Source organism: Coregonus lavaretus, assembly GCF_964263955.1.
Source record: "Coregonus lavaretus genome assembly, chromosome: 14".
In the NCBI taxonomy this organism is placed as follows: Eukaryota; Metazoa; Chordata; class Actinopteri; order Salmoniformes; family Salmonidae; genus Coregonus; species Coregonus lavaretus.
This window is the reverse complement of record NC_140001.1, coordinates 47,096,874-47,122,556: the sequence shown is the minus strand read 5'-3', so window position 1 is coordinate 47,122,556 and position 25,683 is coordinate 47,096,874. Positions and strand designations below refer to the sequence as shown.

General features: G+C 40.8%; 1 protein-coding gene across 3 annotated transcripts in view; it reads left to right on the top strand.

Annotated features, from left to right (window-relative positions):
• Window positions 1-4,595: 4,595 nt before the first annotated feature.
• The window catches only part of grin1b (glutamate receptor, ionotropic, N-methyl D-aspartate 1b), a gene marked incomplete at both ends in the record, with an annotated part of 40,198 nt that continues 19,110 nt past the window's right edge, over window positions 4,596-25,683 (top strand). For 2 of the 3 annotated variants that reach the window (XM_084176678.1, XM_084176677.1), the window contains 13 exons: window positions 4,596-4,844; window positions 7,693-7,827; window positions 8,684-8,860; window positions 17,601-17,663; window positions 18,339-18,436; window positions 18,809-18,930; window positions 19,567-19,741; window positions 20,633-20,777; window positions 21,020-21,106; window positions 23,731-23,869; window positions 24,070-24,197; window positions 24,827-24,991; window positions 25,127-25,245. In XM_084176678.1, the coding sequence (XP_084032804.1) occupies window positions 4,596-4,844; window positions 7,693-7,827; window positions 8,684-8,860; window positions 17,601-17,663; window positions 18,339-18,436; window positions 18,809-18,930; window positions 19,567-19,741; window positions 20,633-20,777; window positions 21,020-21,106; window positions 23,731-23,869; window positions 24,070-24,197; window positions 24,827-24,991; window positions 25,127-25,245 (1,802 nt within the window). The remainder of the gene's footprint in view (window positions 4,845-7,692; window positions 7,828-8,683; window positions 8,861-17,600; window positions 17,664-18,338; window positions 18,437-18,808; window positions 18,931-19,566; window positions 19,742-20,632; window positions 20,778-21,019; window positions 21,107-23,730; window positions 23,870-24,069; window positions 24,198-24,826; window positions 24,992-25,126; window positions 25,246-25,683) is intronic. The other variant, XM_084176679.1, reaches the window with a different exon arrangement.

Genomic DNA, 25,683 nt, shown 5'->3' with positions numbered 1-25,683 from the left:
GTGCAGGCAAATTAAGTAACAGAAATTTAGAGTGACTTATTTGTCTCAAAATACCCTTTTAATGCTTCACTTGAGAGTAGAGGCATGTGCCGTAAGCTAGTTTACGTTTGTATGCATATCCAAGAAGACACTTTTAGGACTTCTGTAGTGCTTCAAAAAATGTTTTACTTCCTATTCGGAGTTAGGACAATGTGTGTATGTTATAAATGATAAAAAGAACATCCAAAATAACCTCTCCTCTCCCTGGTAATGGAAATATCTGTTTAAAGGTTGCGGGCACTGTCTCTTTCTGCATCTGTGAGATCTAACGTGAATCTCAATTACACTTCTTTGAATCTTCGCCACCTCTCTCCTCACCTCCTCAAAATGCATTGGAGGAGAAGGTATAAGGTTCCTCCAATGCATTTTGAGAAGGAGGCAAGGAGAGAGGACACAAGGAATCAGGGAAATACAATTGAAATTCACCCCTAGTCGTGAGAACCGGGATTCTCATTAGGGGCACTTAAGCATAATCAAACAGACATTTGGGATGAGCTTTTTAACGTGGTGGGATGCTTGTCAATTATACATGAAGAGAACATATGCCACAAATAAAGCAAATCAAGTGTACATTCCCAATCCATACGGTGATTTATGCCATGCATCATCTGCTTTGTTTCTTCCTGCTTTTTTTTACAGCATCCACAGTGCCCGCAACCTTTAAACAGATATTTCCATTACCAGGGAGAGGAGAGGTTATGTTGGATGTTCTTTTTATCATTTATAACATACACACATTTTCCTAACTCCGAATAGGACATCAACATAGGAAAGTTTCATTCATAAACTGTCTTCTTCAACTACAGTGGGGAAAAAAAGTATTTAGTCAGCCACCAATTGTGCAAGTTCTCCCAGTTAAAAAGATGAAAGAGGCCTGTAATTTTCATCATAGGTACACGTCAACTATGACAGACAAAATGAGAAAAAAAATCCAGAAAATCACATTGTAGGATTTTTAATGCATTTCTTTGCCAATTATGGTGGAAAATAAGTATTTGGTCAATAACAAAAGTTTCTCAATACTTTGTTATATACCCTTTGTTGGCAATGACACAGGTCAAACGTTTTCTGTAAGTCTTCACAAGGTTTTCACACACTGTTGCTGGTATTTTGGCCCATTCCTCCATGCAGATCTCCTCTAGAGCAGTGATGTTTTGGGGCTGTCGCTGGGCAACACGGACTTTCAACTCCCTCCAAAGATTTTCTATGGGGTTGAGATCTGGAGACTGGCTAGGCCACTTCAGGACCTTGAAATGCTTCTTACGAAGCCACTCCTTCGTTGCCCGGGCGGTGTGTTTGGGATCATTGTCATGCTGAAAGACCCAGCCACGTTTCATCTTCAATGCCCTTGCTGATGGAAGGAGGTTTTCACTTAAAATCTCACGATACATGGCCCCATTCATTCTTTCCTTTACACGGATCAGTCGTCCTGGTCCCTTTGCAGAAAAACAGCCCCAAAGCATGATGTTTCCACCCCCATGCTTCACAGTAGGTATGGTGTTCTTTGGATGCAACTCAGCATTCTTTGTCCTCCAAACATGACGAGTTGAGTTTTTACCAAAAGTTCTATTTTGGTTTCATCTGACCATATGACATTCTCCCAATCCTCTTCTGGATCATCTAAATGCACTCTAGCAAACTTCAGACGGGCCTGGACATGTACTGGCTTAAGCAGGGGGACACGTCTGGCACTGCAGGATTTGAGTCCCTGGCGGCGTAGTGTGTTACTGATGGTAGGCTTTGTTACTTTGGTCCCAGCTCTCTGCAGGTCATTCACTAGGTCCCCCCGTGTGGTTCTGGGATTTTTGCTCACCGTTCTTGTGATCATTTTGACCCCACGGGGTGAGATCTTGCGTGGAGCCCCAGATCGAGGGAGATTATCAGTGGTCTTGTATGTCTTCCATTTCCTAATCATTGCTCCCACAGTTGATTTCTTCAAACCAAGCTGCTTACCTATTGCAGATTCAGTCTGCCCAGCCTGGTGCAGGTCTACAATTCTGTTTCTGGTGTCCTTTGACAGCTCTTTGGTCTTGGCCATAGTGGAGTTTGGAGTGTGACTGTTTGAGGTTGTGGACAGGTGTCTTTTATACTGATAACAAGTTCAAACAGGTGCCATTAATACAGGTAACGAGTGGAGGACAGAGGAGCCACTTAAAGAAGAAGTTACAGGTCTGTGAGAGCCAGAAATCTTGTTTGTTTGTAGGTGACCAATTACTTATTTTCCACCATAATTTACAAATAAATTCATTAAAAATCCTACAATGTGATTTTCTGGATTTTTTTTCTCAATTTGTCTGTCATAGTTGACGTGTACCTATGATGAAAATTACAGGCCTCTCTCATCTTTTTAAGTGGGAGAACTTGCACAATTGGTGGCTGACTAAATACTTTTTTCCCCACTGTACAGCAGTGCTAAAAAATACTTTTTACAGCTATTGTCATATTAATGGTTTTAAACTACAAGCAATAAATACTCCTAAATGTGCATCATGGTAGTGTGATACAAACCGACACAGAGAGCCGAGACAGAGTTAGAGAATTCCTCTGCTGATAGCTGCAGTGAGTGAGAGCCTGGAGCAGTTTAGGGCAGCAATGGGTTCAGCTGCCATGTCCTTTTATCTGCATGCTCACAGATCCCCAGTGTATCTATAGTTGCTGTTGTGCTATCTAATGATCCCTGTCCCATCCATGGGCTCTTCGGGCCTTTGGCTCACCAGTCCCAGAGCGGAAGACCATTTGTCTAAGTGGATAATCAGGTGGAAACAAAAGTGGAATGTTTTGCCTGCCCTGGAAGGAGGTTAGGTCATGATGTGTGTGGTGTGCATGCAGTGTGCCTGTGTTTCTGTCTGTGTGTTTACAACTGTAACCTATATGAATAAAACAACAATATCAAAGATCACATTGCATGTAGGACAGGTTCCATGCTGCAAATGCATTAATGCTCAAAATGAAGGTTAGCTCAACCGTGGGGGGAAATGTCTTCCAATCTCCCCTTTTAAAAAGGGGTGTGGTGTTCAGGAATAATTGTTGCCATAAATAAGTGTCTCCTGGATTTATCTAGCACTGGGGAGGCAGGGCTAGGGACCTCTGGTAGTGATGTAAATGCAATGTCAGTGTTATGCATTTTCTATCTGTGTGACTGCATCTGCATGCATGACCTTGTGTTCTCCCGATTCTTACACTACACTGGATAGGCTACTGTCTAATAAGCTTTTTGTTGCCTATTAAAATTATCACATGCCTTCTTCGTGGCAGATTTTATTTCCCAAAGCCCCATACCCAAAGCATTGTTAGAATTGCAACTTAGGTTGGCATTGGGGGGAAGCCTGCACCACAGCCAGATGCTTGTTTCCTTGGTAACCAGGTTCTCTTGAATTTCTCAATGCTTATGGTTCTACACAGAGCCATATCTGGTTCTACCCTTCTGGAGCTCTCCAGCAATCTGTGATAGGGATTTTATTGATTATTTGTTTAGGTAGACTACAACCAAATAGCCCCACAGCTTGTTTTAATATACTACACACAATAAACGTTTTTAGCCTGCTATAATTAATTATTTTAATAACAAAACAATTATATCAGTCTCATATCTGTGTATTTCTCATTATCCCTCAATGAATCAACCCTATTGATTGAGAGGATTTATTTTGGTGCTGGACATGAAACTGGTCAATATGAGCTACACAGTCTGTAGGCCCACAATGTAGCCTAAAACGACTGTTTATTTTAGACATTTAGAACTATGTAAGAGCAGGAGTAGGCTAACCATGATCTGATAAATGCTGTATTGTTTTTATTTAACCTTTTAAATTATTTGTAGTCCTACAACATTATCATACAACATTATATCCTACTAAAACGTTACTGTAGCCTATACAGGCTTTTTAAGCTAATTGTCCCATATAGCCTAAAACATTGAGAATATATATATTTTTTAATTATTATATTAGTCAACCCGACCTCCAAATACATAAAAAAAACATCCCCTGACAGTTGTAAATGTTTAGTTGCATTAATTCAAAGATTGCCAGAGCATTCAAGCAGAATGCGAAAGCGATATCAAGCGGAATGAGTGGTGGGTACGCGCGTTGCTGCGCGGGCACGATTTCAGGACCAAGGACAGCCGCACGCGCTGAGCATCAGGTCATTGGACCCTCAGCAAAGCAGAACCTCGGACGGGAGTCGTGACAAGGGCAGGAGACATGCATCTCTCAAAGACAAAGAAAACACAAGCTCTCCCAAAACTGTTTGTAGGCCAATAATATATATATATTTTTTGCGTCAATGAAAATCAACAGGATTTACCCACCACAAAGCAAATGTGTTATTGTCTTTTTTTTTATGGGAGTGTAATACAGGTTTAGAGATCAGCTGGAGAAAAAAACCAATGATGCACATTCCTCGACAGGGCGGACTAATGTAATTGCATTCCACTGGTATTCCTGTTAGCACAGGGTCGAGAGGACGCGTGATCCATGAGGATCGGTTAGCTGGGCTGGCTACGACGCACATCCACTCAACAGGAGACTCAGTCTGGCAGCTGTGTCGATGTCAAAATGCGTGTGTTTCTGCTTGCGTTTTTCATCTCCTGCTCTTGTGCGGGTGGTGGATGTGAACCCAAGATCGTCAATATCGGAGCGGTCCTGAGCCAGAAGAGGTATGAACAGGTGTTCAAGGACGCCGTCACCCAGGCAAACACGCTGTATGGGAAAGATAAGTTCAAGATGAACGCCATCTCTGTCACTCATAAACCCAATGCAATTCAGATGGCTCTCTCCGTCTGCGAGGACCTCATCTCGAACCAGGTAAGCATTATAATTTCAGACTATGTCTGATGGGAGTAAAGCTCTCACAGTGTTTCAATACCCGTGTTTACTACTCATTCATGAAAGCCCCTATGTGGGGAGACACAAGCGAGTGTGCAACGTCAACATCTGGGTGTGAGGACGGCTGCTTAAGGCTTGAGTGGTTTGTTAAAATTACATTGATAGAGAGAGAGAGAGGATGTTTGTCTGGCTAAGCCTGTGTGTTGAATAGAGGAGAAGGAACACATTGTTGCTAGAGGTTGAGAAAAAATCATTGCAGTTTATTCCCTAGAGAGACTGGGAGAAATGTCCCAATTATCTCTCCTTCCTCCCAAAGTGCGCACTTGTTCACTTCCTTTTACTGATTTGAAAGGAAATAACTAGAACAGTGTAAAAAATGACTCTTTGGATGAGAGTTTTTCTCAATTGAAAAAATGACATTTGTTGAAACCAAATATATGATTCAATGCCAACTGTTGATTATTAACAAACCTATATTTCAAGTTGCAACCTATTTCTTTCAACACTCAACATACTTTTCCCATCTGGTTAAACCTAATAAATAACATAAATACAAACTAATATATTTACAAATATTTTTTTCATGTTGTACCAAGTAGATTTTTCACTTTGGAATTACCTATCCACATTTCTTCAATTGGGTTACAAGCAATTAAATCAATTTCATTTTAATCAAGATACTGTATTAAGTTTGTTCCATAACATGAAATAATGACTCTTATTTACATAAGACTTTCACATTAACTGGTTACAATATTGTAACCAAATGGTGACCATCTCATCAATGGAAACCTTTCCAGACTTTTTAGTATCACAGTACTTATGCAGATATCATTTACGATTAAGTGCTGGTAGTGAACATATACAGCAATCATAATTTTTTTAATTAAAATAAAAAATAATACATTACCTGGAATGACATTCACTCTCACGGGTGGCCCAAAATAACAAACTCTTCTGATAGTCTGCCACCGCTACATTGCACCTACCGCTATGCAATGTGAATGCGCATGAGGTGTTGAAAGCAATTTAGAAGCTTTCATTAAATACAAAAATCACATTGATCTGCCACATTCATTATTTGATTTCTAACAAATTCAATAGAATAGGTTGAACGAACCAAAGCCTATCTTTGGATCATACCAATCAGAAAAAGCACTTCAGTGAGAAATATGGTGGAAACTCTGTGGCTGTGCCTCCACCAATCCAATGCTTTTATATTTGTGAGAAGTACTGAACGAGTGCACACTTAGATATGATTGGGATTGGGCTTCTAGATCTTGAGTAACTTGAATGACTTTCTTTCCTTTTTTAATGACCATTCTAATTTACCGTCGTTTCACATTAGCCTAAATCGTTTAATTTGACAATATTAAACAACAACAATAACAACTGTATGCATTAGGCTGCTTATGAATAGAAATAACATGGACATGCTCCAATTCTTGATTAACCTGCATTTATTCAACAAGACGTAGCCTACTCAGCCTAATTGCAAGCCTATTGTTACAGTAGGCTAAGCCTCGAGTAGCCTAGGTATTTGGGACTTATACAATCCATTAGAGTGATCGTGTTAGATATTAAACAGCCTCTCCTTTATTAAATTATTGAGTGAGTAAGCATTAGGCTTGGCCTGCCATGTTCAATAGTCTAGCTGGCCAGAGAACAGATTTTTGATTGATTCCCTAAAAACACGTCACTTTGATACAGCTACGACCGGAAGTGACTTTTTCGTAGTAAGTTAGGAGAACTTACGCAGCAGGTTAGGATAATTAATGTAGCAGGTTAGGAGAATTAGGTTAAGGTTAGGGTTAGCAAAAATGCTCTCATAACCTGCTACGAAACGTCGCTTCCAGTCATAGCTGGATCAAAGTGGCGTGTTTTTAGGGAGTCCCGTTTTTTGATGGGAATGCACACCAGTGGATTAACCAATGCAAACTCAAGGGCTGTGATTTTAACATTGTGGCCTATTCAATGGAAGATGAACCCCAGACATTTTATCTTGAATGACAGGACAACATCGGTGCAAGGTTGAATAAAAGTGGTGGTAGATAACCTGAGCTAATGGCATTGCTTTTAAGCTCTGTGGAGAGACCATGTCATGTCTTCCAAAGGAAAATTAGGCCAACATGGCGTCAGCAGGCACACGGGTTGACAGCTGCTTTGTTGCTGTGAGTAAAGCACGGGTAGTCGGGTAGGGCAGCATTATACAGTGATGTAGAGGAAGATTATAGCCCACTTGCCAAAGTGACAGCACAGATTATAATGCCAGTGGTGACGCGCGTGTGGGCGCACACATGACAGACACAAACAGGCGCACATGCGCATGCTGTCTCTCTCGCTTTCTCAAAGGTTTTCTCTCTTTATCTCTCTCTCTAACACACACACACACGCTCAAAGAGCATCAACAAGAGGTTTCTCTATGGCCCTATTCATTCCATATTCAAGAGACATGTTTTGTGATGCACTTTGGTTCATGCATTATGCAATTTCAATGGGTCAGCTTACTGTGTGATAAGAAAATCGTAGGCCTACTTTATCTACACGCTTCTCAGTAACTTACTTAAAAGGTGCAAATGTTTGAAATTAATTCGCCTGCTGATGATGTTTACCTGAACAGACGTAGAAGTGCAGTAAATCAGCTCCAAAAATCAGCTTCAAAAGTTGCCTTTGGGTCGCGTGTTCTGATGTAGATAGTCGTGTGTGTGTGTTGGTGTGCTGATGTAGAAAGCTATGATTCTCCTGTATTATTCATTATGCCAGGGCACACATGCCAAGTACATATGCTGTATCTGTTTGTATCTTATGATCCCTATTCTGTCCACAGGTGTATGCCATTCTGGTGAGCCACCCACCTCAGTCGAATGACCATCTGACCCCCACACCTGTGTCCTACACCGCAGGGTTCTACCGTATCCCTGTGGTTGGTCTCACCACCCGCATGTCCATCTATTCAGACAAGGTATGGCACACACACACAATGTGATCTTTTTTTTTTTGTATTTTTGATTTTTGTTATTTTTTATTTAATATATATATATATATATATATATATATATATATATATATATATATATATTTTTTGGAATGGATCAGCTTAATATTGCAGATAGATTGTATCTTCTATCAATGTAATTGTCTGCATCACTTCCAATCCCCCATGTTTTTTTGTTTTTTTTATATATATACTCCCCTTTATTACTTTTCAACCCCACCATCCTTTCCCTACTTGGAGTAAATTAGTGAACAACAATGCCCAGGCCTCTACTTCCGGTCTATACTTACTTATCACACAATGTGATCTTTGTTATGTTGTTTTATTCATACCTACAGTCACACTAATGGTAGTGTGGTTAACACAGAGACACACAGACACAGACACACGCACACGCACACACACACACTTGCCCTCAGTAGGCCAAGGCCATCCCAGTGCTTAGCCACTGCACTCAGTGGGGCGGGGTCTCCATATGCTACATTGGATAATTTTATTAGTCACATATTGAAATTCCAGCTCCACTCGAATCTGGCTGTCATTTCTCTCCTGTGATGTTGTTTTTTGCATGCACTTTCGAATATGTGGACTTTCTCAGGCCTACTCTGACATATTTTCCCACGAGCAAAACATTAGAGCAAAACATCAAAGGTCCATTAATGCTTTAACGCAATGCTTGAAGCTGCTGCCTTTAGAATTAAGTAACTGCACAGGTCCTCAACATGGTAGATCGTTTTTTCAACCAACAGAAAATCCACACGTTGGGCTCTGTGTTGCCGCCGTTGAGCTAACCTGTTCCCTCTACTGTGTGTCTCTCCTCCAGAGCATCCACCTGTCTTTCTTGCGTACCGTGCCCCCTTATTCCCACCAAGCCCAGGTGTGGTTCGACATGATGAGAGAGTTCCGCTGGAACCACATCATTCTGATAGTGAGCGACGACCACGAGGGCCGCGCTGCCCAGAAGAGGCTGGAGACCCTGTTGGAGGAGAGGGAGACCAAGGTGAGACTGCCGGGCCCAGACGCCATGTTTAACAACACTGTCTGTCCGTCCGTCCGTCCGTCTGTGCGTCTGTACGCTTGTGTGTCACAAAGGTCCTCTATGTATTGTTTGTAATTCTTTTTATTTTCTGTTACGTGAGCACATTTATTTCGGTTTGTAACATTGGCTAACATTTTTTTTATGCCGGAGGCATCAACAGCGTCCTAAGTGGCTATCTGGCAAAACTCTGTATTTTCTACTCATTTCACATTACTTTTACCATAGTCAAACTGTGTCAATCCACAACAGGAGTTCAATGAGGGACTTAACCTGGGACTATGCAAAAAATCTAGGATTTTCACATAGTTTAATTAGCTACTAGATCTTCTTTCAACAGTTTCTTGGTTTCCATTAAATTGTGCCCAATTCTTGGAATAAATGTGGACTATTGTTTGCTGAGGTAAGATAACTATGGTTTTCATAAATTCTGAATCCTTGACTGTATACATTTTTTATGCACTATTGGCGTTTGTGTCCGCATTTAGTGCTATAGAAGCTGAAAAGCTGTACTTCTTGTATGTTGCTTACCGGTATCTGGATTTCCAGTCTTTGTTGTGTAGCGTTGTGTGCAGTCTGCATTTGAAAGAATGGAACTTTTCCTGTTTGATAGGTAAATTGAGTTGCTTGTCTAACTGCCCACAACGAAACGGAAATAGACCTGATGGGGGAAACATTTATGGTAGCTGTAACAGTAAAGCACTAAAATCATCTTGATGGGACACAGTGAATATAGTTACCCTAAAATCCACCCAGAGAAGCGTCAAAACTATGGAGCATGATAGCAGGTATGACTTTGCTGTTTTTGTTTAAGTGTTGTTCTGAGTATTTTAGCATTTTTTGGGGTTTGGAATCCCGTCATTGGAATTTGCATTGATTGCTTGAGGGATGAACATTTGTACTTTTGATAGGCCTTGGTTGCTCTTTCTGTGTCTAATGATTGTGGGTTATTTACTGTATATTTGGAGAGATTTCTGATGTTGAAGAATGTATTTTTTGACTGAGAACACATTCTCATTTGTGTAGTGGAGGGGGGAATGAATGAGCCAATTGGAAGCTGGGGATGATTAGGTGGCCATGATGGTATGAGGGCCAGATTGGGAATTTAGAATTGCTGATTTTGTCAAGTTTCCTTTGGTATATAAAAAAACAAATATTTCTAATGCAGATATCAATCTATTTTATCTAATCTAATCTACTATCTTATCCAGTTATAGTTACATAACATTATGAAATGTGTAATTTTGGGATCTCCTGGTAAATTAGACTTTGGTTGGGGCCACTGTACAGTTTTATATTTGTCTTATTTTAAGCCAACATTATTTATTATTAATACCTTAATAATTTGATATGTCATTAGTCTCATCGCGAACCAGGAAGTTCCATGGCGGAAATAAGCGAAAGAGGGGTCGGAAACCCGGTGTAAATCAGTGACGCCTCACAACACGTCAAACCAATCAAATGCCTTCCTAAGGGGCTCACCTGATTAGTGCTGTGAGAGCAACAGTGCGTGAGGACTAAACATTTCAACAAAACAAGGACTGGTGACAAAACATTTTTGTTGTTGTTGTTGGTTTTCAAGTAATTCTCTGTTATTTTGAGATGAGTTAAAGCTAGAGCAAGAGGGGAGAAATGGTCTACAATGCTGGCCATATCAATATTCTTTTTTTTTTATGTTTCTGAAGTGATATTTGGCTGTAAAGACTAGCATGAGGGACAAGAAGTAGCTAGCCACAATGAGGTTTGTTTTTAGAAGTCAGCTAACCTTGTAAGCTACCTAGCTATAACTAACTAGCTAGCTACTAACTAGTTACATTTCTCTCATGATTATAAAGCCAAATTTTTTCAAATAAAAACAGCATAATAATGACCTAAAAGGTTAGCTGTGTCCAGTAGCCCAGTCGCTAGCTTATCCAGGGTCAGTGATACATAGAGCAACCATGTACTGTCTATCTATGGGAACAACTGCAATAATTTTGCAAGCAACATTGCTAAAATGAATGAAATAAAATGAACCTCATAAAAATGTTCCCTGTAATGCTCATCTCCTATAGCATAATCGTCATCTCCTTATTGTCATACCTAAATTACAAGAGTTGGATTTGCACTGAACAATTTTATATGTCAGCTCTTAAAAGGTGTACAAAATCTGGTATATGATTGTCTACTGGTATCATTTTAAATTGAGAACATATAGCTCAACAATCTGTGAGGTTAGCTATTCTCTGCTTCAGATGACAGATGCACATAAGGCCAGTAATGCCATCATACTGTAGGCCTATGGCAGCATTGGTCATGCATACCATATGATAAGCTGCAAAATGGATTCCCATAGCTGATATACTTAGAGAGTGACAATGAAATGAAACAGATTGGAGATCTTACAACTAGACAAAAAGGAAATGTTCATTTGAGAATACAACACAGAAACAAAGACACATTACAGACAGAAACCCTTCCCCTCTCTATTGCTGGATTGTGATATGTGATGAATCAACATTGACACTAGTTCATTTTGAATAATAGTTTAACAATTAAAACAGGTCTAAACACTTCACTTCAAAGAATCAACACTTCATCACTTCAAAATGTACAAATAAGCTAACTTGTATGTAAAGATTAGACATATGAGTCTAAACAACAATAGATAATTGAGTAGTAACAAGAAGGCTATTATTACTAAAGCATAATTTCAGGTGAACAAAAAAAATACTGTTACAGGAGGGGGTCGTATTTTTGTATACAACATTTGCTAACATAGGAACAGTGGTGGAAAAAGTACAAAATTGTCAGACTTCAGTAAAAGTAAAGCTACACTAGTATACACAAAAGTATGTGGACACCCCTTCAAATTAGTAGATTTGGCTATTTCAGCCACACCCGTTGCTGACAGGTGTATAAAATCGAGCACACCGCCATGCAATCTCCATAGACAAACATTGACAGTAGAATGGCCTTACTGAAGAACTCAGTGACTTTCAACGTGGCACCGGCATAGCATGCCATCTTTCCAACAAGTCAGTTCGTCAAATTTCTGCCCTGCTAGAGATGCCCCGGTCAACTGTAGGTGCTGTTATTGTGAAGTGGAAACGTCTAGGAGCAACAACGGCTCAGCCGCGAAGTGGTAGGCCGCACAAGCTCACAGAACGGACTGCCGAGTGCTGAAGCGCGTAGCGCATAAAAATGGTGGAGGAGGAATAATGGTCTGGGGCTGTTTTTCATGGTTCGGGCTAGGCCCCTTAGTTCCAGTGAAGGGAAATCTTAACGCTACAGCATACTGTACAATGACATTCTAGACGATTATGTGCTTCCAACTTTGTGGCAACAGTTTGGGGAAGGCCCTTTCCTGTTTCAGCATGACAATGTACCCATGAACAAAGCGAGGTCCATACAGAAATGGTTTGTCGAGATCGGTGTGGACTTCACTGGCCTGCACAGAACCCTGACCTCAAACCCCATCGAACACCTTTGGGATGAGTTGGAACGCTGACTGCGAGCCAGGCCTAATCGCCCAACATCAGTGCCCGACCTCACTAATGCTCTTGTGGCTGAATGGAAGCAAGTCCCCGCAGCAATGTTCCAACTTCTAGTGGAAAGCCTTACCAGAAGAGTGGAGGCTGTTATAGCAGCAAATGGTGGACCAACTCCATATTAATACGCATGATTTTGGAATGAGTTGTTCGACCAGCAGGTGTCCACATACCTTTGGCAATGTAGTGTACCTTAATAGAAAATGACTTAAGTAAAAGTGAAAGTCGCCCAGTAAAATACTACAATAATTCTAAAAGTATTTGGTTTTAAATATACTTAAGTATCAAAAGTAAATGTAATTGCTAAAATATACTTAAGTATCAAAAGTAAAAGTACTGTATAAATAATTTCAAATGACTTATATTAAGCAAACCAGACGGCACAATTGTATATTTATTTATTTATTTATCGATAGCCAGGGGGACAATCCAACACTCAGATATAATTTACAAAAGAAGCATTTGTGTTTAGTGAGACAATATCAGCTTTAATATTACAGATAGATGTGCCAGTAACCGAAAGGTCGCTGGTTCTAATCCCCGAGCCGACTAGGTGAAAAATCTGTCGATGTGCCCTTAAGCAAGGCACTTAACCCTAATTGCTCCTGTAAGTCGCTCTGGATAAGAGCGTCTGCTAAAATGACGTAAAAAAAAAAAAAAAATTGTGGCTTCTTTATTTTTACTACTTTCTACATTGTAGAATAACAGTGAAGACATCAAAAGTATGAAACAACACATATGGAATCATGTAGTAACCAAAAAAGTGTTAAACAAAAGATATTCAAATAGCCACCCTTTGCCTTGATGACAGCTTTGCACACGCTTGGCATTCTCTCAACCAGCTTCATGAGGTAGTCACCTGGATTGCATTTCAATTAACAGGTGTGCCTTCTTAAAAGTTAATTTGGGGAATTTCTTTCCTTCTTAATGCGTTTGAGCCAATCAGTTGTGTTGTGACAAGGTAGGGGGTGTATACAGAAGATAGCCCTATTTGGTAAAAGACCAAGTCCCTATTATGTCAAGAACAGCATAAATAAGCAAAGAGAAATGACAGTCCATTATTACGTTAAGACATGAAGGTCAGTCAGTATGGAAAATCTCAAGAGCTTTGAAAGTTTCTTCAAGTGCAGTCACAAAAACCATCAAGCGCTATGATGAAACTGGCTCTCATGAGGATCGTCACAGGAATGGAAGACCCAGAGTTACCTCTGCTGCAGAGGATAAGTTCATTAGAGTTACCAGCCTCAGAAATTGCAGCCCAAATAAATGCTTCACAGAGTTCAAGTCACAGACATATCTCAACATCAACTGTTCAGAGGGGACTGCGTGAATTTGATATACCTCAACTGGTATGCCTCCAGCCCTGGAGTTTTCCCAGACTTGAAGGCTTTAATTGCATCTAGAAGTTCCTCCTCTGTAATTAGGCCTTCACATGAGTCGTTCTGTATAGCTGTTAATTTTACACTATTAATAGAAAAAAAACCTTACACTTAACTTCAGTTAGTGGAAATGGAGGAAACTGAAATGTAAACATATGCTTAAAGTACTTTGCTTCCTCTTTCAAAATATAGTTTGGTGAATCATGGATGATTTGTAACAAGTTTCTGTAAATTATTTTTGGTAGCATTTCTATGTTGAAGATTAAACAATTATTTAGTGTTTTCTTCCGCATATTCCATCCAGTTCGATTTATTTTTATATTATAAACTGGGTGGTTCGAGACCTGAATGCTGATTGGCTGACAGCCGTGGTATATTTTTATTTTAAAGATGAGTATTGAATTGCATGGCCTCTAAAGGCACATTTATAAGTGTCACATACAATAAGGGGATCTGCTGTACCTATGTTATGTAGGAAAAAGTATGTTATAAATTCTTCTGGCTTGGTTAAAAACAATTTGTCATCCAGTAGGCTTTGATTACATTTCCAATATCCTCGCCCTCGCGGAAATCCTGTAAGAGTAATGTGTATACCAATTATTTGTTGGTCCGACCACATTCTGTCCCCCTATCAACACTCTTTTAATTTTTGGTGACAGCGAAAATGACATAGGAAAGTGGTCAAGTCGACTAGCTTGATTGAGCCTCCACCATGTACAGTACCAGTCAAAGGTTTGGACACACCTACTCATTCAAGGGTTTTTCTTAATTTTTACTATAGTGAAGACATCAAAACTATAAAATAACACATATGGAATCATGTAGTAACCAAAAAAGTGTTAAACAAATCAAAATATATTTTATATTTGAGATTCTTCAAATAGCCACCCTTTGCCTTGATGACAGCTTTGCACACTCTTGGCATTCTCTCAACCAGCTTCACCTGGAATGCTTTTCCAACAGTCTTGAAGGAGTTCCAACATATGCTGAGCACTTGTTGGCTGCTTTTCACTCTGCCGTCCGACTCATCCCAAACCATCTCAATTGGGTTGAGGTCGGGGGATTGTGGAGGCCAGGTCATCTGATACAGCACTCCACCCAAGATGGGCGACACCTGGTGGGGGGTGGAGACAAGCATAAGAAACCGATCAGGGTGTGACAGGCCCGCTACGGTATGAAACCACATACTATTGCAGAGACTTGGATATTACCGGATGCAATTCATATGGTGAAAACAATGTGTGGGGAGGCAGAGGCACAGAAACTCACATCAATACCTTTGTCAGACAACACTGTTAAACAAAACATTTATGCTATTGCTGGCAATCAAGAGGAAACTCTGACTGAACAACTCAGAAACTCCCCAGCTTAGGCTCTCCAAATGGACGTTAGCAGTGAGGGCCGAGATGCCCATGCATTAACTTTTGTTTGCTATACATGTTTGGGGATGCTATTCACGAGGACATATTGTTCTGTCTCAAGATTCCTGAGCATGAAACGGCATAGGGAATGTTCAGTGTGCTGCGTGGCTATATTGACAAAAAATAGATTCCATATGGGATCGAATGGTGGGCTTTTCCACAGATGGGGCTCCGTCTATGGCGGGACGGCAGGCAGGCCTCTGCCATATGGACGCATTGTATGATACACCAAGAGCAATTGGCGGCAAAAGAGCTGAGCACAGAACTCGTAGTTATACTGCAGCAGGTAACTTCGATTGTACATCAAACCACATCCACTGCGCGCGCACCTGTTCGCAAAACTATGTGGAGATATGGGATCAGAGCCTGAAAATGTTCTATTTCACACTGAGGCTTGGTGGTTATCGAAGGGGGGTGTTGGAAAGATTTTTCGAATTGAGAGAAGAACTGTTGTCAATCACAATGGATGTAAAAAAACAGACTTGGTCGGACTTTCTGTATAATGAAAAGAAAATAACAGAAGACAGCGTCATTAAGTGTCCCACACGAGTAATGGCTGCTCACCTCCAACACTTGGAAGAGCACTTTGGGACCTACTTCCCAAAGCTCAGTTGACATGCCGGTAAGTGAAATCGAACAGCTGATCGAGCTGTCATGTGACCGAATGCTGCAGAGGAGTTTTGGTTCCTGACTCAAAGGGAATACCCTGCCGTCTCCCTCTGAGCATTAATGCCACATTCAAAACAACTGCGAACTGGGAACTCGGAAATCTCTGACTTCCAACTTCAGTGCGTTCAAGACAGCTCCGACTTTCCGACCTAAAGATCGCTGACGTTATGATTTGACCTCGTATTTTTCAGAGTTCCCAGTTGTCTTGAAAGCACCATAAAACTCATAGGAGGCTACCCTTCGCCAGCTCATATCTGTGTGAAGCTGGATTCAGTGCTCTCGTCTGCATTAAAACCAAATATCGATCCAGGTTGGATGTGACAGCAGAGATGAGGTGTGCACTGCACTGTCGACCACGCCCCCTGACTTTGAGAAGCTCCGACTTACATCAAGCACACCCATCTCATTAGTGATGGTGAGATAAGATTTGCAATTGACTGTCATAGCGTAAAAGTATGTGACGTTTGACTTTACCAGTGTAATCCCCTTTCAATTTCAATAAATATAAATCGCAGACTGTCGGCCACACTTGAAAACTAGCACTTGACACTAGCATAGTTAACAACTACCCAGACGGAAAACAGTGATGCACAAAACACACAGCACCCCTTCTACAGGCGTGTGGGGGAGGACTGGGAGCCAGTGGACCATTCAAACCTTTTTTGCAATACAAAATTCTCCAGATTGCCAAGGGAGGCGTGACAATGACGTGATTTTGGAGGTATGGCAATGCCAGACTAATATGTCATTAATATAATTAATGTATCTAGCTTCACACATAGATATAGACAAGATGTATTATTGTTCTGTTTTTATATGCATCATTGGGTTTACATTGTAGACCTGAGCAGGTATCTCAGCTTTTAAAGCTATGGATCTTCAGACATATTTTATACTATTGGAATTAAATACTACTGTATACACCCAATACATAGTATATACACAATCTACTGTATGTACACAGTATATACACACCATATTTAGCTGATTTATCCAAACATCCAAGACTCTGGTCCCAAACCTTGTGGCATTTAAGGGGTATTTAAGGGACTCTGCACTCAGTGCTGTTGCTGAGAACTTCATTCTTGTAGCCTTTAGCTTTGTGTCTAGACAGACCATCTGCATGTCATATTGTATTATATCAACATACAGTGTTTAAAAGAATCATTCAAGAGGAATAAGGGAGAAACATAATTTGGATATTTAGTAAAATATACTAATGAAGAGAACTTGCTGGCTGGTGCCTTTTTAGAAACAGGGTCTGTGAAAAATTGTCCAAGAGCAACACTAAGCCGTAATTTTTACTGAAAATGTATTAGCTTAGTACATTTCCCACAGTCCTATTTGATATGCTACATTTACATATTAATGCTGTTTCATTTAAGTACTTTGGTGAACTTGCTGCATTTGCCATTGGCCTTCCATTCGAGAATGGCTATAGGGTACTGAATGAGCAAGGTGGCTGGGGGATATATTTGGTTCCCACAACACAATGGTGGAACATGCCTGTGTCAGACAGTTAAAACCTAAGGAAACTATGACACTGTGAGCAGGCCTTTGATGTTTTTGCAAGCCCCAGTGTTAGGAATCCCAAGTTGAAGCAGAAAAGTGGAGATTTGTTGGAATGCTTTACTGCACACCATTTATAACTGTTTATAATATTCTTCTGTGTCTGCATATTTTCTCTGTGCACATTACTCATCAGAATAAAAACAAGAACTATGAAAACCTCGACCAACTGTCCTATGACAACAAGCGAGGACCCAAGGTATACTTGCATGGTCAATGCACGCCGCCCACCAATTCTCTGAACTTAGCCACTAGAAACTAGAAAGTAAAACAGTCAACAACCGATTCCAGAGATATCCTTATCCTGGTAGCACGTCTTTTTACATTTTCTTTTATGATTTCAGTCGAGAATGGGTTTTTAGTATATTTTCAGCAAAATGAAACGCCCCCTCCAACCTTTTTTTATTTTTGTGTAAAGGGCTGCATGTGTTCAAACCAAGGAGATTGCAAGTCTATTACTTTGACAAAGTTTGTGGAGATCTGGTCGTGTGGGACAGGCACAATCCAGATGGCACCTCCTACCTTTCTGCAGCCTTTCCTACTTATTTTGTTCTTTGGGAAAGAAACCACCACCACCCTCCTCCCTCCTCCACCACTTTGATTTGCGGTTGCATCAATCTTCTTCTCCCTCTACTTCTAACTTGCACGTTCCTCTTTGGAGTCTTGACAACCCTCAGTTTGCATGCATAAATGCAGAACAATTTTTCCTACCAGCTTCAATTTTTTTCAGTTAAACAGATTATCTTGGAACCTTTTTCTCCATTTCTTCCACCCCCCTCCCCCCAAAAATAGAACAATAAAAAGAGGAACTGAAGACAGCATGGTTCAGGGCTGAGTCCTTCTCCTCCTTGCTAATTTTGTCCCCTAACTGCAGGCAGAGAAAGTTCTCCTGTTCAGCCAAGACACCAACCTGACATCCATGCTGCTGGAGGCCAAGGACCTGGAGGCTCGCGTCATCATCCTTTCTGCCAGGTCAGCTCCCGTCTACGTCCCTCACGTCCCTCACTGCACTACACGTCTAAACCTCATATACCACATATACACATGTCCTTATTATGAGGCCATCGGGACTCAATGACATCATTATACTGTAGTAATATATAGTAATACAGGTTACATACATGCAGTATATATTATATCATATTATCATAATAATATATTAATAATGAAAACACAAATATACTGTTATTGGCACCCTGGCCAGTAGTGGTCCTGTACATTTTGGATGAACTATCAATTTATTGCACCGAGCAAAAGACACATTGACATGTATTGTACTCTTGGTGTAGTCACTGGAGATTGACCGGAGCTGCCGTTGTGGTAATGATGTGTATCTGACTGTAGCGAGGACGAAGCTGCGTTGGTCTACAAAGCTGCGCGCCAGCTCAACATGACGGGCTCTGGCTACGTGTGGCTGGTCGGAGAGAGGGAGATGTCTGGTAAAGCTTTGAGTGAAGCACCAGATGGTATGTACTGCTCCTATGACCCCATGCCTCTCTCACAGACTCTGCAACAGATCGGTCATGCTGACCACATTGCTTTATTATTCAAATGTTTAATCCTCATCTGCAAATCAGTGTGGTGTGTAATACATTGAATGTTTGAACGTTTAAACATTTGTTTGTTTAAAGGTTTAAAACAAGTGATTTCTCATTGTACTGTGCTATACATGTCTAACATCTTTTGTTTGTTCAATTTTTAGTGTGTGTGTGTTTCTTTCAGTAGACAACAAATGAAATAGAGGTTTTGGCAATCTACATTGCTTTGAATTCACGTTAATATGAGAGTCTGGCTCTCATGAGCTAATTTAGAAAAAGTGTGTTGCTACCCACACATTGAAGTGTAACAGAAAGCCAATGGTAAGCTACAACTGCATTTTTTTTGACCTGGCTACATGTGTGACACGTCTGTACATAACCTTCACTTCAACATGCTCACTTTGCCCTAACCCCTGTTCTGTACAGTATAATCCAGAACCTAACTCCTATCCTTAATAGGTACTTGTTGTTTCTATATAAGCAAGTTTAATGTTTGTCATGGCCTAATATTAGCCGTCTCGTGTCAAGCGCTTCTCTAAAACAGTGATTTTGTCGACTGGTCAGGCTTGCTCGGCCTTCAGCTCATCAACGGCAAGAACGAGTCGGCGCACATCAACGATGCCGTGGGCGTGGTGGCACAGTCCATCCAGGAGCTCTTTGAGAAGGAGAACATCACAGAACCGCCCCGTGGCTGTGTAGGCAACACAAACATCTGGAGGACTGGGCCGCTCTTCAAACGGTAAGGCCACAAGTAATAGTGAGAGTAACTAAACAAACTCCACAAACACCCGTTTTTTTTAGTTGTTTGTTTGCGCACAGTCAGAAGTAGGTCTGCTTGAAATAACCATAACAGTCCTGTATGTCCCTCAGTATAAGACAAGCAGAAGACAAGGGCCAAAACATAAAACTGAACATGCTGGCCCAGGCAGCCGAGGTTGCTGGGAGACAGGGGAGGGAGGGCAGCCTGAAAACAAGGCCTCCTTTCTGAGCAGTTCTAATTGGAAGTGGACCAAGTCAGACCCCTGAAAATCATCCCTGTTTCATTGTGCATTCTCTGAGAAATGAAGCTTAGTTTCCATTGGCATTTAGGGCCATACAGGTCGAATTCAAGTCGGGTTGGGCTAGCATTGGTGGGTACAGCTTGAATTGCATTTCCATTGCCTCCTAAATGTAGTGTCTGGCTGTTGGCAAGACTACACAGACAGAACTCAGAATGAAGGGGATATAGGGTTCTACACCCTTCTATTACTCTCTGTATTCATATACCTGAAAGGGATGTCAGGTTATGTTTAAGTTGCACCATTGTTGTTGATGTTGTAAAATAAATTACCCAAGGCTTGTTAATAAAGACTCAAACTCAGGAAACACACACAAAATAAATAATCGGAATAATTGGCAGATACATCCTGATTTCCAAATTGTCTGCCCCCAAAAAATCACCACATATCAACTTCATTCAAAATGCGTTGTATTATCGTTCCAAAGACATCACCCACCCCCACCCTCCTCCCTTCATCCTCATTGTTTTCAATCTCCCATCTCACTCCCTCTCATCAACCAAGCCCATCATGTCACATCGGGATGATTTGTCTGATGACGCCATCCCTCCGATCTCCCCGCTGGACTCTAGAGTGCTGATGTCATCCAAGTACCCAGATGGCCTGACAGGACGCATCGAGTTTAATGACGATGGTGACAGGCGGTTTGCTACCTACAGCATCCTCAACTACCAAAAGACCAGGCTGGTGCAAGTGGGCATTTTCAACGGCACCCAAGTACGGGAGTTTTTATTAAATGATTTATGTTACCAGTTGTACATAATACAGTGTTTTTTAAATTAAGTGTTACATTAAGTAATTATGCCTTGGTGCTATCATTTTGTATGGGGAACATTAATATTTGGGGTGGTTTGTACATAGAGATGAAATGACTAGACCAATTAAATTAACGTGCCATATGAGTGTACTGTCTGAATTACTTTTCCCATTCTAGCCATTCTATTTCTTTGGTTTTGTAGGTGGTGATGAACCCGCAGAGGAAGATCATTTGGCCAGGAGGAGAGACGGAGAAGCCAAGAGGATACCAGATGTCTACCAGACTGAAGGTAGCTACTACGTCCTGCTCATGGCCGTAATCAGGGTCTGAGTTTTAGTGAGGTCTGGACGGGGACGGGGAGTGGGCTTTATCCCCCCCCCCCCCCCCGCCCCCCCCATCCAATACATTTTTTGAAAGTAAATTTTCTGCATTTATATACAATTTCAAAACTCTAAAATGCTATTTGGAGAACAGCAAAAACAAGCAAAAATTAACCCAGCCATTATCACGTTGTAGCTGTGGCTTCATTCACCTCAGTCGATCTATAAACTCATAGCCTATTAGCTATACAATTTGCTGCTACACATTAACTCACATTAACTCAGCACCGTGAATAATTTTTTTATACATACAGAGGAATCTGTTAGCATAAAAAGTATTTAATTAGGGTCAGATCAAAATTTACTGGGGGGGGGGGGGGGGGGGTTGGCTGGTCCAACTCAAGGTGTCATAAAAAAAATGCACCCCCCTCCCCAACATTACAAATATTTTCACATGACCCTCCCCTTGTACTGTCAAATAAATTGAACACCCTCCCCCTCATAGAATTGACATATTTTTTACATAAATACATATACAATGACATAGATACAGACACATTACAGAGATACAGACAAAAAAATTATCAACCTCCAGATGAGTGGTCTGTAGCTTATTCTTTAGATGTTTGGGGCTGTTGGTGAACTGTGATGTGCAGGCATATTCAAAGTGACACTGGACTAGCGCGCTTGCCACAGTCTTTAGGGTGTCTATAGCTAGGTTTCCATCAAATTGATGACAGATTTTCATGCAAATATTCTAAAATCTGCATAAAAACAATATGCACATTTCAGAAAATGTGGCAGTAAAGATTTTAATTTACCGGACATTTGAGAAATTTACCAGACATCCATATGCATTCAGATCTGACCTGGCGCAGCCAACGAGGGATATTGGCCAAATGAGCCACATTTACGTGTCCTTAAAAACAGATTATAACAAATTACAAAAACACTATTCCTTGGGTTACGATGTGTAGCATATGCAAAACTTTATAGCCTATTTTTTAAATTTGTTTTTAGGCTACTTTCCTAAAACAATAAATGTCCACCTCACTAAATTAATCAGGGCATTGCATGCATAGGCCTATAGGCTTGTCCACTGTATAATATGAAAATAAAATATATTTGCATTTTCAACTCCAGGCCTACGTATAGATATAGCGATTGTGCCCACACTTGTATTGGTATGTGTGCTCTAACCAACAGCTTGCAGATACAGCGCAGGTATAGCCTACTACATGATGAGATTATTATGGATAAAATATCATTTTTATTTGTCAAATGGCAGCCAAGCATCGATCATCATTTCACCAGAATAAGACCCTTGATATTTATTGAAAGGAGCATCAACCTCATCACTGTGCACTTTCACCACCCTGTGAAGTTCATAATAACTTATTTAATCTGTAGCCTAATAAACTGCATGCTTTCTCATGATGTCGTGACATGTTTTTATCCGACATGTAGGCTACTTTACTCGCATAAAAGATTGGATGGAAGCCTGGTTAATGTCAAGCCATTTTGAGGATGCTGGAATTATATTTGTGATGAACGTGTGCAGGCCTACAGGAGACTTTTGAAGTAGCCTAATCAGATGAAAACATTGTGACTGGTTGTGTTTCTGCCACATATAAAAGGTAATACATTTTAAAAGTTAAATGATAAATATTTAAGCTATATTGAAGCGTCAGCTTCTAGGTGCGCAAAGAATAGCCGCTCGGATTGGAGAGGAGGCAGAGCGTGTGTTAAGCTTTTCTGAATAACTGGGCCTGCCGGGAGCATATGTGGACAAATTATTATAGGACGACTTGGGAGAATGATGATCTGCAACAGACAGCGTATTCAGTATCAGAAGTAAAAGTACAGCCAGACTGACCTGCTACTGTGCCGTTCTAGACCTTTCTGATGAACTGATTCAAATCACAGGGCTTTTCTGACATTATTCAACTGACATTTTCACTGTAGCCTAGAGTAGAACTTTGTACTCGCTTGAAAACAAGAATGAAATTATCTATTGCGTTATGCCATGTTAATTTGATATCTAAGTGACAGTGACTAACAAAATCAATGGAGGCCCCCCGGAGGTCAGGGCCCCTGGGTACATGCCCTGCGTGCCTGGTCGATAGTGCGGCCATGATTACTAGAGGTTTAGATAGCTGGCTAGACTAATTTGCCAATCTAAAACATTTTATGACATGGGCTCATTGAGTGACTGTCAGTGGGTGAGAGAGAAAAACCAAGTTTCGAAATTGCACCTTGTGTATTCTACTATTCTAACTCTCAACAGTAAGTTGAGACCCCGACTGAGTTCCTAAAAAATAGGTCTGGACCTTTGTGTCCTCATTTGCAGCTACCGCCCTGGTCCTGCATAACCAGGGGTGTATTCACTAGGAACCAAATGGAAACAAATGGGTAGAAACGGGGAGGGACTTACCTGAATTTGTCCAATTGTTTCTGTTGAAAATGTTTTCTGTGGCTAAATGTTTTTCTACGGTGTGCACCAATGAATACACCCAAGCACTTGTTCCTTGTGTTGAATGTCTGTGTGCCAAAATGTGCTGGCGCCATGCTTGTCCTTCTCTATTGTTCACAGATAGTAACCATTCATCAGGAGCCATTTGTCTATGTACAACCCACAACAAGTGATGGAACTTGCCAAAAAGAAAAAACTGTAAATGGACTCAAAGATGTCCAGAAAGTTATATGCACTGGCCCCAATGGAACCATCCCAGGTAATAAGACAGCCACAGGATATACTACTACTACTACTACTACTATTACTACTACTATTATTATTATTATTATATAAACACAAGTAGTAGTTCAGTATAGTGTCAGTCTGTAATGGCTGTAAACTGTACTATATGTGCCAATATGTTGATTTTCTCTCAATATCAGTGTTTTCGGCTGATTTTGTGTTTGTCCATTATAGGACAGCCTATAGTACCCCAATGCTGCTACGGCTTTTGCATTGACCTCTTGATTAAACTAGCGGATACCATGAACTTCACCTATGAGGTTCATCTGGTGGCTGATGGGAAGTTTGGTACACAGGAGCGGGTAAGTAGGATGATCATATGGTTCTGCAGCTTTAGAACCGAACCCCCTTGTGCTATGGAACACCATCCTCAAGGTTCAAGGTAATCTTTATTATCACAGAGAAATACAATACATGCAACACTATACACTAGTGTTGCAGTGCACAAGATGCAGTGCAGTACTGGCTACATGTGTGGTATAGTATGGACTACCACATCTGAAATGCCAATCAATGTGTATTCTTGGGTGTTATTTTCCACCTTCACCACAATTCATATTTTATGACTTTCTTGGGACCCACAAATGACAGACCAGTCCATTCTGTTTGATTAGAAAAACGTTGTCCTTTCGCAGCCTACACAATATACAGACAAAATCACCAATTGAAAAACAATAACAACAACAGATAATCAATGGATATTTAAAAAATATGCCAGTAGGCAACATTTGTGCAAAATGCAATAATATAAAGGGTTCATGTACAGGTTATGTGCATTATGCTAAAGTGCAATTTAGTCCAACATCTTATGTAATTGTAGGATCGCATTTGTGATCAAACAGTTTTTGGCTGATCCAAGCATCAATCAGGTGTGGAAATGTCGACTAAGTATGTTGAGTACAGTGGATGCCCCTCTCTCTTTCTATATCAGGTGAACAACAGCAACAAGAAGGAGTGGAACGGCATGATGGGAGAACTCCTGGGTGGCCTGGCAGACATGATTGTGGCTCCGCTCACGATCAACAACGAACGCGCCCAGTACATCGAGTTCTCAAAACCCTTTAAGTACCAGGGGCTTACCATCCTCGTGAAAAAGGTATGCTGCTCTTACTCCTGCTGCTCAGACAGGCACCCATTGAAGCTATTGTTTTCTTCCTACAACTATGACCCAGTATAGTACTACTCACAGTCGAGTGAATGGGATGAGTCACTGGCTGTTGTTTGACTGTAGGAAATACCACGCAGTACTCTGGATTCGTTCATGCAGCCCTTTCAGAGCACCCTGTGGCTGCTGGTGGGTCTATCGGTCCATGTGGTGGCGGTGATGCTCTACCTGTTAGACCGGTTCAGGTAAAACAATGACATGTCTGTGTACAGTAATACCCCCTTTTGATCACATTATTAACAATAATAGTAATATAGGCCTTTTAGCAGCTACTTTTATCAAATGTGACTTACGGTCATGCATGCATACATTTTCATATGGGTGGCCCCAGTGGGAATCGAACACGTGATCCTAGTGTTGCAAGTGCCATACTTAACCATTTGAGCCACATAGGATCAGGAAATTCCCCATACTTTTCCTATGCCACAGGTTCCCCATGCATTTGTAATTGTTCATGTCTGTGGCAAGTGAAACTAAACACAACACAGGCACATGAAATAAAGAACTGCACTGACATCCCACTGGGGACAGACGTCAGTTCAACGTTTAGTTTTGATTTACATATGATTGAGTTGTCAACTAATGTCAATTCAAAGTGAAATCAACAAAGATTTGAACCATGT